At 54.6% G+C, this 14904-nt stretch overlaps 1 protein-coding gene across 1 annotated transcript; it reads left to right on the top strand.

Annotated features, from left to right (window-relative positions):
* Positions 1-9418: 9418 nt before the first annotated feature.
* On the top strand, positions 9419-14577 carry LOC140596452 (ral guanine nucleotide dissociation stimulator-like). Its single transcript, XM_072745088.1, has 10 exons — positions 9419-9467; positions 9664-9902; positions 10684-10899; positions 11258-11361; positions 11863-11932; positions 12689-12760; positions 13180-13254; positions 13802-13834; positions 14186-14307; positions 14499-14577. Exons 1-10 carry the CDS (start codon positions 9419-9421, stop codon positions 14575-14577), a joined length of 1059 nt encoding a protein of 352 aa, XP_072601189.1.
* Positions 14578-14904: the final 327 nt, after the last annotated feature.

Here is a 14904-nt window from a genome sequence, read left to right as displayed (position 1 = left end):
ACCTGATGGGTCAGACATTGGCTCCCCATTGCCAGAATAACGGTTCGACCAGAGAAACCCCCACACTCTCCTTGTTGGACAGGATGACTTTAGGTCTTTGTTTTTCCGAGGTCCGTGGTCGCAGACATTCACCAGCTTGCACACAGAGTCAGTGTACACACTTACACTGTCTTGTCTGGAGTCGCTAACTGAGCCTGACCCCTTAGGTCTTGTACTTCATTATGTCATGTGGGCGCGTGAGCATTTCCTGTCTGGATCTTTGATGGATGATGAATGAGAGGAGCATTCAGGGGCTTCCATGGGGGAATGCCACCAAGCTGATGACCTGAGGGATCAAATGGCAATAAATATATTCCTATCAATTACCCCTACGAATGGGGGAGGGGCCAAGGCGGTGGAAGAAGAGGGTCCCCAGGTCACTTTCCCACCCCCCACTTACCTAGATAACTTTAGCATCATCCTGAAAACCTATGAATTCGGCCTGAGATTTAAAGAGAGAACAGCTGGAAGGCTGCAGTGAGAAGAGGCGGCATTTCTATGAAGGTAGGAAGACGGGGAAAAAGTAAAGAAATTAAAAAGCCTCCAAGGGTGAGGCCCCCCGAGGAGCCAAGCTGAGGCCCCAGGGCAAGGCCCCAAGGACAGGAGAGCCCTCCCCACCCGGAGGAGCATGAGCTCCAGTGAGTTGGAGCAGGATCTCAGGAGGGCGGGGATGCCCTCAGGCTCCTGGGGGCACTAACAGAGCACCTGTGCCCCAGGGGAAGCCCCCACCCCACGGCCGAGCTCCCCGAAGGGCTGCAGCGGGCCCCAAGGCCCTGAGAGTGGATTCAAGCAGCGCAGGTCCCGGTGCCCAGGGCTCCAGGGACACAGCCGAGGTCCCGGCCTCCACCCAGGACAGGCGAAGCCCGGAGGGCCCAGGAGAGGAAGATGCTCCTGCCCGGGGGTCACCAAGTTGTGCAGGTCTGGGGCCCCGCCCCCGGAGCATCCAGGCCCCTGCAGACTGGGAGCTGAGGTAGCTACTGGGAGAGCTGACTCCAGAGCTGGGGAGCTGGCTGCTGCCACAGTGGCTCTTCCTGAGGTCACCTTGTACCTGGGTAGGAGCAGGGTCCTCACAGGATGAACAGTTCCCACTTGGCCATGCACCTGGCAAGGGTCGGCGCAGCTCCCCCAGGTGCTCACACCTGAGAACCAGCACAGCAGGCCTCGCCCCCAGAAGACCACCTAGAGGGACAGCGGAAAAGCCAGTTATTCCCAGGCAGCACTGAAAAGGTCCAGGGGAAGTCGAAGGATTTACAGTACATAGAGTCAGAGGATACCCCCGCTGGCTTTTTGTTTTCTGTTTGCTTCCCCTCCATTTTTTCCCTTCTCCTTCTTTCTTCTTTCTTCTTCTTCTTCTTCTTCTTCTTCTTCTTCTTCTTCTTCTTCTTCTTCTTCTTCTTCTTCTTCTCCTTTCTCTTCTCTCTTTTTCTCCTTTTCCCAATACAACTTGTTTCTGGCCAGTCTGCACTGAGCAAAATGACTAGAAGGAAAAACTAACCTCAAAAGGGAGACTCAGAAACAGTCGTCTCTCCCACTGAGTTACAGAATGTGGATTACAATTCAATGTCAGAAAGCCAATTCAGAAGCACAATTATAAACCTACAAGTGTCTAGAAAAAAGCGTAAAGGATTCAAGAGACTTCATGACTGCAGATTTTAGAATTAATCAGGCAGAAATTAAAAATTCATTAAATGAGATGCAATCCAAACTAGAGGTCCTAAAGACGAAGGTTCACGAGGTAGAAGAACGAGTGAGAGACATAGAAGACAAGTTGAAGGCAAAGGGGGAAACTGAGGATAAAAGATAAAAACATTTAAGAGATCATGAGGATTGGTTAAGGGAATAAAATGACAGCCTCAGAAGGAAAAATCTCCATTTACTTGGGGTTCCCGAGGGTGCCGCAAGGGACAGAGTTCCAGACACTGCACTTGAACAAATCCAAGCTGAGAACTTTCCTAACTTGCGAAGGGAAACAGGCATTCAGATCCAGGAAATAGAGAGATCCCCCCCAAAAGGAATAAAAACCACTCAACACCTTGACATTTAAGAGTGAAACTTGCAAATTCCAAAGATAAAGAGAAGATCCTTAAAGCTGCAAGAGACAAGAAATCTCTGACTTTTACGGGTAGATATATTAGATTAACAGCAGACCTCTCCAGAGAGACCCAACAGGCCAGAAAGGGCCGGCAGGATGTATTCAGGGGTCCTAAATGAGATGAACCTGCATCCGAGAAGCCTGTATCCAGCAAGGCTCTCATCCAGAACAGAAGGAGAGATCAAGAGCTTCCAAGATAGGCAGGAACTGGAAGAATATGTGACCACCAAGCCGGCTCTGCAAGAAATACTAAGGAGGACTCTGTAAAGAAAGAGGAAGTCCAAGGAGACAATCCACAAAAACACGGACTGAATAGGTATCATGATGACACTAAATGTATATCTTTCAATACTAACTCTGAACGTGAATGGACTTAATGACCCCATCAAAAGGCACAGAGTTTCAGACTGGATGAAAAAGCAAGACCCAACTATTTGCTGTCTACAAGAGACTCATTTCATTTTTATTTTTTTGAAAGATTGATTGATTGATTGATTGATTGATTTTTTGATTGATGATGGACAGAGAGAGAGAGAGAGAGAGGCAGAGACACAGGAAGAAAGAGAAGCAGGCTCCAGGCCTGGAGCCGGATGTGGGACTCAATCCCGGGAATCCAGGATCACGCCCTGGGCCAAAGGCAGGTGCCAAACTGCTGAGCCACCCAGGGATCCATGAGACTCATTTGAGGGAAACACCTACAGCCCAAAAATGAAAGGGTGGAGAACCGTGTACCATTCAAATGGTCCTCAAAAGAAAGCAGGGGTAGCCATCCTTATATCAGATAAGCTAAAGTTTATCCCCAAGACTGTAGTGGGAGATGAAGAGGGACACTATATCATACTATCCAACAAGAAGACCTAACAATCATCAATATGTATGCCCCGAATGTGGGAGCTGCCAAGTACATCACCCAATTAGTCACCAAAGTTAAGACATACTGAGATAATAATACACTTACACTTGGTGACTTGAACGTAGCGCTTTATACGATCGACAGATCTTCTAAGCACGACATCTCCGAAGAAACAAGAGCTTTAAATGATACACTGGACCAGGTGGATTTCACAGATATTTACAGAACTTTACATCCAAATGCAACTGAATACACATTCTTCTCAAGTGCGCCCGGAACTTTCTCCAGAAGAGACCACATACTGGGTCACAAATCAGGTCTGAACCGATACCAAGGATTGGGATCGTCCCCTGCCTATTTTCACACCATAATGCTTTGAAATTAGAACTAAATCACAAGAAGAAGTTTGGAAGGATTTCAAACACATGGAGGTGAAGGACCATCCTGCGAAAAGATGAAAGGGTCAAGCAGGAAATTAGAGAAGAACTAAAAAGACTCATGGAAGCTAATGAGAATGAAGGTAGAACAGTTCCCAATCTTTGGGATACAGCAAAAGCAGCCTGAGGGGGAAATACATCACAATGCAAGCATCCATCCAAAACCTGGAAAGAACTCAGATACAAAAGCTCACCTTGCATATAAAGGAACTGGAGACAAAAAAGCAAATAGAAACTAAACACAGCAGAAGAAGAGTGTTAATAAAGATTCGAACAGAACTTAATGAAATAGAGATCGGAAGACCCGATCAACAAAACAAGGAGTTGGTTCTTTGAAAAAATTAAGAACGTAGATAAACCATGAGCCAGCCTTATTAAAAAGAAGAGAGAAAAGCCACGAATTAATAAAATCATGAATGACAAAGGAGAGATTCCCACCAACACGAAGGAAACACAAACGATTTTAAAAACATTTCATGAGCAGCAATACACCAATAAATTAGACAATATAGAAGAAATGGACGCATTTCTGGGAAACCACAAATGACCAAAACTGGAACAGAAGGAAATAGAAAACCTGACAGGCCAATAACCAGGGAGGAAATTGAAGCCGTCATCAAAAACCTCCCAAGACGCAAAAGTCCAGGGCCAGATGGTTTCCCTGGGGAATTCTGTCAAACGGAAAGGAGAAACCATACCTATTCTACTAAAGCTGTTCGGAAAGATAGAAAGAGATGGAGTAATTCCAGACTCCTTCTATGAGGACAGCATCACCTTTTTTCCAAAACTAGACAAAAAACCCACCAGAAAGGAGAATTACAGACCAATATCCCTAATGAACATGGATGGAAAAATTCTCAACAAGATACAAGCCAATAGAATCCAATGCGACATTAAGAGGATTGTTCATCATGACCAAGTGGGATTTATGCCCAGGATGCAAGGCTGCTGGTTCAACACTCTAAAGCAATCAATGTGATTGGTCATATCAGCAAGAGAAAAAACAAGAACCATGGGGTCCTCTCAATAGATGCAGAGAAAGCATTTGACAAAATACAGCCTCCATTCCTGATGAAAACTCTTCAGAGTGTAGGGACAGTGGGTACACTCCTTCACATCTTAAAAGCCATCTGCCAAAAGCCCACAGCCAATATCATTCTCAATGGGGAAGCACTGGGAGCCTTTCCCCGAAGATCAGGAAGGAGACAGGGATGTCCACTCTCACCACTGCTAGTCAACACAGTCCTAGAAGTCCTAGCCTCAGACCCTGGCTGCCTGTGGAGCATTTCCATCCCATCATGGTGCCCCCGTTGAAATGAGGCCAGAGGAACCTGCTATTGTGAGATTCCATTGCTGGAGCCCAGGCCGCTTTCTAGTGTTGCTCCGTGGCTCATGCCACCCCGTCTGGTCAGCCTCCCATCCGTATATCTGTGCCTCAGATACACGGGATACCGGCGCACACGCCTTAGAAATATCATCCATAGGCCCCTGGTGATGTGTCTAGAGAGGACATTCTAGGCTGATCCCCACAGTGCAGGTTGGGAAACTGGACTATTTGAGAGACCCGGTGGGGTAGGTAGGACACAGCACTGGGAAAACAGAGACATAAAGGTCTGAATTCAGCTCCGGGTCCTCACAGGTAGACCTCATTGCATGTTCAGTGGGTTGTGTCTATGGCATTTCGTGGCTCATGATGTACAGTGAAGGGGATGGCATGGGGGAAGCATTCATCTGCCAAGAAGGGGCTCAGGATAGGGCTGACTGGAGGAAGGGGCCCAGGTCCCAGGATCTCGAAAAAGTGATGTCACTTCCTTGGTGACAGCCCCGCAACTGATTCGGAACTCTGGTGACCAGGCACCTGCATTCCACAACCGCTCACCTTACTGGAGACGGTTGAGAGAACAAGATGTCCTCTTGCTGTTGTCCTACGTTGAGGCGCTCTGGGCTCCGCAGAGTCCAGAGTGAGAGATGTTCACGTAGCTGTCGACGTCGGCTCGGCCCTCTTCTCCGAAGCTTCTGCTTCTGTGGCGGGAGACCTCAACAGGTACCACAAGGCAACTTGGGGAGGCCACTGGAGAGCAGGCACACTGTGATCTCAGCTGAGCGGGCTCCCACCCCTGATACCTCACTGTGTGTGTGTCTGTGTGTTTATGTGTATGTGACTGTGTCTGGGTGTGTGTGTGTGTGTGTGTGTGTGTGTGTGTGTGTGTGCGAGTGTAGAGGGGACCGAGGAGAGGAACGTGCCCTTCTGGGAAGAGACCAGCTGCCAGGTGTTGGCAGCCTGACACACCTTTGGTGTTAGGACCCCAGGCCATAGCAGGCACATGAGAAGGGGAGTGCTGGGCACACAGCTCCAATCCCAGTATGTGGGTCATGAACCCAACAGCCTCTTTCATGTGGCTCCCTCCTTGCCAGATGTCTCCACAGCTGCCCCTCTGGCCTGTACGGGAGAACGCGGTTTCTAATGGGGGTGTCCCCTCGGGGGTGATGGAGAGGGAGGACCCTAAGGTCTCTTGGCCCTGTATATACGGGGCACTGTATTTGCAGACCTGCACCCAGGAGGTCTTGGAGGAGATGGTGTGTGGATTCAACTATTCCAGCTCCCTAGACAATGATCTGGTGCTCCCGACAAACAGGGATCGGTGCTGCTCTGAGGTGAGGCAGGGAAGAGGGCTCACCCCAGAAATATGGCCCCCACACGAACATGCAGTGAAACCCGGGGCCCTCCCCTAGTGTGGCCACAAGAGTGTCCCACAGGCCCAACCTCAGAGAGATCTGAACCTCCACGCCTAGCCTCTGGCTATGTGGGATGTGGGAGGACACCCTTCACCTGTGTTGGAGTGGTGCGGCAGAGAGTTCACGTTTGGAGGAGTTGTAGGGGGGTTGTTTTGGCTTGTTTTTCCCCAAGCCTTGAGGATCTATGGGTTTTACTTCTGTTTTTATTAATTGACCTACTCATCCCAGATATGCTGTGTAGAAGCCAGCTCCACTGTCCCTGCAGACCTTCTCTGAGCCCTTCCAAATCATCACAGTAAAGAGGGAGATGTAACACAAAAGCAAGGGTGGGATGAAGCCATCCTATATGTTTTCATATCGAATGTGTACATAGTTTCTCTCCATATGTTTCTCAATAACATGTCGTCTCTCAGAACACATCAGATCATGGTAGGCCCAACAGCTCATGAGCTGTATCCTGATAGATCGTCGTAGTCCTTCATCAATGGGGCTGTCTGCCACAGGGTTCAGACTTTCAAGGCCCTTGGCACCTGACCTGATGCCATTCTCCTGCCATGTCTGCAGTGCTGCGAGGAGCACCTTATGTGTCCCCATAGACAGCTTTGGATGCTAGATCTGCCATAACCTGGAGCCCCAGATTAGGGGAAGGCCTCTGATGCTTCCTGACACCAGTAGCTGGCTCTCTTTGGAATGTTCCACCCAGGAACTCTTGGAGGAGTTTCTCCAAGAGTTGAACTCCTCCATCTCCCCTGACAAGCACAGGGGCATCAGGCCACCAACCACATCCATTGAAGGTCTGCGGTAAGAGCAGGTCCACATTCATGGTCAAACTCAAGACCCAGAGAGGATCAGGGCAAGCCCAGAACCCAGACAAGAAACAACTGATGCTCTTGGGCCCTGCAGGAGAAGGGAGTTTTCCCCCGAGCCTTCCTCGTAGGTCAGGAACAGCCCAAGCCACATCCACATAAGGGAGACCCCATGCAGCTCATGCTCTGGTCTCCTCTCACCCCCAATGTGTATGATCTTGAGCAGCATTTGAGGGTCTAGGCCTCTGTGTTCTAGTGGCAGTTGGGATGTAACTGAAGACTCTGTGGCATCCTGGTCTTCATAAGAGCTATTAGCTGAGAGGAATGCTGTTGTTGCTCAGCTGACAGAATGTGTTGAGGTTGCCAATGCTTTACCATGTCTGCCCTGAAACCAATGGTACTTTGAAGCCTCGAACCTTTTTCTGTGTGGGCACTCGAGTCCCTTGTCCTGTGCAACTTCCCGAGGGGATGGGAGTCTCTGGGCCGACCAACGGACCCTGATCTTCCCAGTGGTTCACGGTTTGGAAGCTGACTGCAGGGCCCCTCCTTGTGTCTCTGGTGTGAAAAGGAATCAACCCTATCCCTGCGTGAGGCCCGGACCATGCTGACGCTCAGAGAAGGGAGAGTGGATGATTTGCTACAGTCCTTGGTGCCATCCTTCCAGGACAGAAGCCTCATCATCAACCCAGTCATTTCATGTCTCTACCAAGTGTTCACCGCAGCCCAACAAGTCCTGGGCCAGCAATTCTCTGGGTGAGTGACCACCCCATACACAGCACAGGGGCGGGGGGCTCGCCTCTACTACCAGTATGTTTCGGCAATGTCATTGCACCTCTCTGAGCTTCCGTGTCCTCCTCTGAAAAGTGCTGGGGTAAGAGGATGAACCTCATGAGGCTACTGTGGGAAATCCGGAGAGGAAACATGGCCTGGACTTCTCTGGGGCCTGGCCCTGTAGAAAGGGCTGCTGGGCATCTTCCCGTGGAGCAGTCGTCTCTCCCCAGCGAACAAGCTCTCCTCATCGGCCCTCATGGGCCTGTGGCCCTCTGGGTTGACAGAAGCACGGACAAAGCAGGCCGTTTGCCTGTGTGCAAAGGACTTCTCAGATTCCATCTCACTGGTCCTGATACTTGTCCTTTATGTGGCCAGAGGAGAGGTCACTGAGGAATGAACGAGCAGCTTCAGGTCCACTCAGGAGATGGAAAGTGCTGGTTGGGAGTCCGTCATCCAATAACACATATTAAGCACCGAGTACTGCAGACACATTTCTAGTCACTGAGATATTTGAAGGAATAAAGAACATACAGCGTCTCGGTCCAAGACTTATCAGGGTGTCAGACAGTCGAGCACTCTGCAGGTGGTGGGCACACACGTCCATAGTTTGTTAGATCTGACATCTTCCTGGCCGCCTCCAGGGATGAATGGATCCACCCATATTTGGACCATTCTCATGGACGATAAGATCACTAAGGGCACTGGGTGGCTCGGTCAGGAAGGCCTCGGCCATCAGGTCAGGTCGTTGTCCCAGTGTCCTGTGTTTGAGCCCTACATTGGGCTCCCTGCTCAGTGGGGCGCCTGCTCACCTTGCTTATTCTCTCTCTCTCTCTCTCTCACTCTTTCCTTCTCTCTCTCCTTGTCTAATTAGTAAATATCCTCAAAAAAATTTTGGGAAAGTTCAAGTAAAACTTTGATTGATCTTTGGATCCAGGAGGAGAACCTTAATTCCTCCACAGAGCACATTGGGAGACTGTGGTTTGTGGCTGGGGAGTGACTCCCAGAGCCACGGATCTCATAGACTCTTGATTTCCACTGGGAGGGCTTCACTGTGGGGGCTTCCTGTGAAGAGGCGAATGAGTCAAAGGGAGCTGTCGATGGGGTCCGGAGCCCTCTGGGGAGCGGAGCACAGCCTGGGCGGATTCGGTGCCTCAAACATCCATCCCTTCAACTGTCCCATCTTGCTCCTCCTGCACCTCTCTCTACCACCTCTTGTGACCTCCACCGCTGGGGCCAAGAACAGAAGCTTTGGTGAGCAGAGCACTCACCAATCTGCCACAAACCTAAGCCCCAATACCTGTGGCGTGGAGGATGGAGTAGACGAGGCCCTTGGTCATTGAGAAGAGACGATAAGTAGAAAAACCAGACTCAGACAGGTTTTCTGGATACCAGGTCCGCCACTGCAAAAACAGGGACAGGAGGGCTAGAGGTCATGCTGGGGACATTTCGGGGACCCATACACAAAGAATGGTGCTATGGGAGTACCGTGGGGCATGAGCGGCCAGGCTCTGATGCTGGTCCGCATATGACTCTCCCCAGCAGCCTCTCTCCCATCTCGGGGACCTGGCCTGACCAGAATCTGCAGAACACCTGGCCATCCCTGCACTGGGCCTGCTTCGACGTACAGGGGCCCTGGGTGCAGGCCAACCTGTATGGCCTGAGTTGCCATGCCCCCATTCTCGTGATGCCACGGCAACTTCTGCAGCTCACGGAGGCAGATGCAGAGTCAGAGGGTAAGGGGGATGGCAAGCTGGGCAGACTCTCCGGGATGGGGTTCAGGGGCTGGGTGTTTCTCTATCGGCCATGGACTCTTCCCTGTGTTTGGAAGGGCATGGGGCAAGTCAGTCCCGTGGACACACATGTCTCCTTATCCTGTCCCAGGGCCAGCTCCACGGCTCCTTCCAGCGTCTCCTCCCTCGACTACTCCAGACCTGGCACAAGAGCTGGTGCCTTCCTCCCGTGTACCGGGTCGTGAGCTGCAGTCAGTTCAACCACCAGGCTTCGTGGGGACTGACACTCCTTCCCAAAGCACAAAGACGGAGCCACCTCCAGCCCCAGAGGCCACCTGCCCCTGGGCAACCCCCGAGCACCCGCGGCATGGGGAGCAGCCCGGGCTCATGGCCTTCCCTCCCAAGCTGGTGGCAGAGCAGTTGACCTCCATAGACGCGGTGAGCAGCGGGGCTTCCAGGCCGGGGCCGGGGCAGGCTTGTTTCCTGCCGTCTTCTGCCCAAAACCTTCCTTTCCGTGATGTGGGCTTGTGTGGTCGGGCCCAGATCTCAGCTCCATCCCTTACCAACCACAAGGCCCTGTCCCGTGCCTCAAACCCTTGCTCTCACTGCCCACCTGCACACTGTGGAGCTAGACCCTGGGAAGGACTGACGCAGAGTCCCTGTGTCGCCTAAATGAGCCAGAACCTGTGGGCAAACGGGCAGGCCCTGGTCATGAGCGGGGGGCGGGGGGCCGGGGTCAACTCACTGTGTGCAGCTGAGCCCAAGGCTCACCATGCACCTGCCTTGGAGGCCGAGCACCCCACACTGTTTAGGTGTCAAATGTGAGCTGAAGTAAAGGGAGGCAGACAAATCTGTGGCTTTCCCCCCCTCTGTGAGAATGTGCTGCTGAGAGGGGAGGAGGGCCAGGGCATGAACACTGGGAGGGGAAGTTGCCCCCTGAGGAGCCCCCTTGAGCTGCCACCAGTAACTTGAAGTTACAGGGGAGGACCAGGGTACAGCGCCCTCCTGCCCCCCACCACCCCCTGAGAGTATCTGCTCCTCGTTCATCCTGCACTGGGCTCCCTCAGGGAAGAGGAATGCAGGGCAGTGCAGCGACTCTACCTGGGTTCAGGCCACTTTCTGCCCTTGCTGAGCCCCGGCTCTGACAGGGGACCCCGATGTAGGACATGAATCCTGCATGTGCAATGGCTGTGTGAGCGAGCGTCCCCCTCTTCTCTAGGATCTGTTCAAGAAGGTGCAGCCCCAACAGTGCCTGGGCTCCATCTGGTCCAAGAGAAATGAGCCTGGCTATGAGCACCGGACATGCACAGTCAGTGCCACCGTGACCCAGTTCAACAACGTGGCCAACTGCGTGATCACCACCTGCCTTGGCAACGCACACATGACGGCCCGGGACAGGGCGGTGGTGCTGGAGCACTGGATCAAGGTGGCCAAGGTAAGCCTACGGGAGGCCCGGCGGACCTGCTCTCCTGAGCCTGGGACCTGCTCTTCCCTTGACCATTCCTCAAGGTTGAAGTCTCTGGTCTCAGGTCTTCTTCCCGGGGGGCCTTGCTGACCTTTCCTCGCATGGCCCAGTGTTGGGGTGCTCAGTCCCCACGTGACTCTTTCCTTGGAGGGACGGGAAACGCCCCCTCTCCCCAGCAGGGCTCTTCGCGGCGTCCTCCATGCGCCCTTCTGTAGGCCCCTGGACATCGGTCTCATCCGGGAGAGGAGACTGACACTGAGAGGAGTGCAGCTCTCCAGCCAGCAGGGCTCCTGCCGGCCCCCTGACAGCTCCTGCTCTTCCTCCCCAGGCCTGCCGAGCCTTACGGAACTACTCCTCCCTGCACGCCATCCTCTCGGCTCTGCAGAGTGTCTCCGTTCACCGCCTGAAGAACACATGGGCCAAAGTTTCCAGGTGAGGGGTCCTCGCTCCAGAAGGACCATGAAGGATGAGGGATGGCCCGGATGCCTGTCCATTCTGGCTTCCTCGGTCCCCCTGGACTTCCTAGGAGGCAGTACTCCATGACAACAGGACGTGGGTGGGCAGGCAGGCAGGTGATTTTCTCAGCCTACCAGGTGAAGAGGCCACCATGCCTCCTAATGTCCCCATTTGGGGAGTCTGGGCTGTGCTGAGTTACAAGTATCTGGATGTGAACATGACAGCAACTGGAGTCTCTTCCCAATTGAAACCAAAAGTGACCAAAGCAGAGCTGTTCAATTAAGAGGGCTTCGGTTGCACCAGATGACCCACACGACAGCTCCCTCCCATGTGCTGCAACGAGCTGAGTGGTCAGAGGAACCCAAAGACACCCCGACCCAGCAGTTGGACTCCCTCGAGGTCTCAGATCACAGGAACTTGCCCTCAACCCTACCCTAGTGTGCCAACATCCGTCCTGCCTTCTCTCGCTCTACTCAGGAAGAAGATTCGAACATTTGAAAAACTGTGCTCCCAGGACAATGCCCAGAGCAGGAACCTGCTTCTCAAGGTAGTATGGGAGGTGTTGGGATAGAAAGAGAGGCGGCGTGGGAGCCACGGTGTCCTTCGTGACTGAATCAGGGACCGTCCCGGAGCATTCCTTCAGCGAGTGCAGCCTTTGGCATGACCGTGGACGCAGCCTGGGGTGAAAATCCACAAGAGGTGGAAAAGCAGCTGCCGCTGAACCAGGATCCCTGAGTTGGACACTCGCGCTCCCTGTCGCCAGCCGGTCCCGATGGGGGCCTCTCCCGAACTGGAGAGCCCGGAGGACAGGCCTGCGCTCTGTGAGGGGTTTGCATGGGATGAGGGCCCCAACAGTGATGGTGGGAATAGGACCCTGGGTCCTCGGGGGACCAAGGGGGGAGCTGGAATTCGCCCCTTTCCCAGTGAGGATCCAGGCTCTGGGAGGCCAGGCTGCTGCAAGCTCAAGGTCACGCAGCCATGAATGCTGGAGCTGAGGTTGTTCTGGAATCCCTCATGGCAGGCTGAAGGACGATGTAGCTGCCACCCTGTGCCTTGGGTCAGATGTCCAGGGTCTGAGGTTAAAGATGGGGGGTGGAAGGGGTGAGGGCGGGGGTGGCGGTGACAGTGTGACGGGCACTGAGGGGGGCACCTGATGGGATGAGCACTGGGGTATTGTATATGGTGGCAATTTGAACAGCAATTAAAAATAAATTTAAAAAGAGAAAAGAAAAAGAAAAAACGATCATGGGGAGAAGGGCCCAGGGTGATCCTGCTCTTGAGGAACTTGTCCTTGGCCCTGCAGGACCGGCCAGCTAAGCTTGGAGCCCTGGGGATCAGCGTGCAGAGAGCATGGAAGAGGCGGCAGCAGCAGCAGGTGAGCGAGCCCCAGATCCGTGGCCTCGAGCCCAGAGGAGAGGGGTCTCCCCTGAGAGCTGGAAGCCCCCAAATCAAGGCAGGTGGGGCCTCCCGACTCCGGCTCTGCCTCCCGGAGCCACAGCTTCGACAACACTTCTTTCGAGGTGACCCGGAGGAGGGTTTATACAGCTGGAGACAATGTGTCTGTGGGGCGCAGGGCCCGGGGCACCTACACCCCGATGTCCTACCGCTGGCCCTTGAGCTGTTTGGAGGACTCTGGTGTTCTCCGAGGGAGAGGGGGGAAACCATGGATGCCCCAAGAGTCCTGGTCAGCAGCAGGTGGGAGCTGGGGCGGGCGGGCCGGGGGGCTGACCTATCCCGGGGAGGGTCCCCGTGGACACGGGAGCAGGGCCTCATTCCACACCCACCCCGACACAGGGTGTCGTCCCCTTCCTGGGCACCTTCCTCACCGACCTGTTCATGTTGGATACTGCCATGGAGGAGTACCTGGAGGTGCGTGGCCCGGGGCTGGGACGGGGCCCTCATGTGGGGAGCACAGGGCCCCTGAGCCGAGCCCCGAGGTCTCCGTCCTTGGCAAGTCTCCCCTCGTGACAGGCTCCCCAATGCCCTGGGAGCGAGGGTCCCTGGCCCACGTCTGGGAGGAGAGGAGGGAGGCTGCACCCAGGTCACGGGTCCCGAGATCGAATCTGCGGCCCGAATGCCAACCTTCAGAGGTCAGGCTGTGTGGGCCTCAGCCTGTCCGTTGAGGTTGCCTGTGGGGGCAGAGTGACGTCAGGGGCCCCGGCCTGAGCGGGCCCTTCGGGAGCCTCGCGTCTCCTGTCCACCTGAGGCTCTGGCCTCCCCTCCTGTGCTCCCGGAAGCCTCACCTGCCCCCCCAGGGCTCCTTTCCCTGGCTCCCGGGGCCTGGCCTGGATCGCAGGCCTGTTCCCCTGGGAGTCCTGGCCCCTGTGTGCCTGGCCCTAGGGTGGCGTGAGGGGGATAGCAGCACCCAGCAGCACCCCGCGGCCCCCTTGATGGCCTGTGCTCGTCTGCTTTCCAGGGCAATGAGGTCAACCACCGGAAGAAGAACAAGGTGAGGGTTTCTCTGAGCTCCCGTAGGGAGGGTGGGGCTGGGGCCAGCAGAGGGGTCCCAGGGAGGACCACGCTGGTCCTCCATCCCCGCATTGTCACATTGTCGGGAATGGCTCCCTGATAACGGCAAAATCCCTGTAGTTGTCAAGGCCAGAGGCACCGCCATCGGGGACACCTGGCCAGGCCGGGGCGGGGTGTGCTCCCATCTGAGAACAAGCTGGGCCGGGAGGAGTGTGCAGGATGGGGGGTCACCACGTGGCAGAGACCAGCCCCGACGCCTGTCCCGGGCGCAGCCGCCGAAGGCCTCTCCGCCCCCCGGGCCTCTCATGCCATGTCCTCTCTCTGGGCCCAGGAGTACCGAGTCCTCACCGAGATCCTGCTGCTCCAGGTGGCCGCGGATCGGTACCACATAGAGCCCGAGGAGCCGTTCCGGGCCTGGTTCCAGGCTGGGACGTGGCTCAGCGAGGACGAGAGGTGAGGCTCCCAGGGCTGAGGGCCGGAGGGGGAGCCAACTCGGGGGGGCCTCTAGGGATGCTTCTCCTCAGGCCCCCGGGGCCGCCTCCAGCCCTGCTGCTGGGGCTCCAGGCTCCAGCTCCTTGGAAATCCCAGGGAAGGCTCCGGAACTGAAGCTCCTGCCCAACTCACACGTCTCCCTCTGTCCTCAGCTACACCCTGTCCTGCCAGCTGGAGCCCCGAGCCTGCCCCCAGACAGGAGGAGCCGCCCGCAGTCACCCTCAGGCCTGAGCCGAGGTGCAGGGGCCTCACGGGGACGGGGCCCGTCTGCAGGACATCACTTCCTCCCGCCTCTTCTACTGGGAGGACGATACGTCATTGTCTTCACTTGTAAACGGAAGACTTCAATGTTGTGATATTAAAGCCGCTTTACAGTCCAGGAGGAGTTTGGGCCTTTGACTTCCTGTAGTAATGTGAGAGAGTTAAAGAGTCTCATAGTCACTTTCCATCTTTTTCTCCCAGATATTACTTCTTTATTCACGAGAGACACAGAAAGAGAGGCGGGCTCCCTGTGGGCGGCCTGTCATGGGCCTCAAACCCGGGGCTCCGGGGTCAGGA

Source organism: Vulpes vulpes, chromosome 2 (genome assembly GCF_048418805.1).
Source record: "Vulpes vulpes isolate BD-2025 chromosome 2, VulVul3, whole genome shotgun sequence".
Classification (NCBI taxonomy): Eukaryota; Metazoa; Chordata; class Mammalia; order Carnivora; family Canidae; genus Vulpes; species Vulpes vulpes.
This window is presented reverse-complemented; position numbering and strand designations above follow the sequence as displayed.

What these genes read in the sequence shown, in the direction of transcription:
- LOC140596452 (XM_072745088.1), top strand. Translation starts at nt 9,419, where the DNA reads ATGCCACGGCAACTTCTGCAGCTCACGGAGGCAGATGCAGAGTCAGAG. An exon ending in AGAGGCGGCAGCAGCAGCAG is followed by an intron (nt 12,761 to 13,179) that starts GTGAGCGAGCCC and finishes ACCCCGACACAG; the next exon opens with GGTGTCGTCCCCTTCCTGGG. An exon ending in ACCACCGGAAGAAGAACAAG is followed by an intron (nt 13,835 to 14,185) that starts GTGAGGGTTTCT and finishes CTCTGGGCCCAG; the next exon opens with GAGTACCGAGTCCTCACCGA.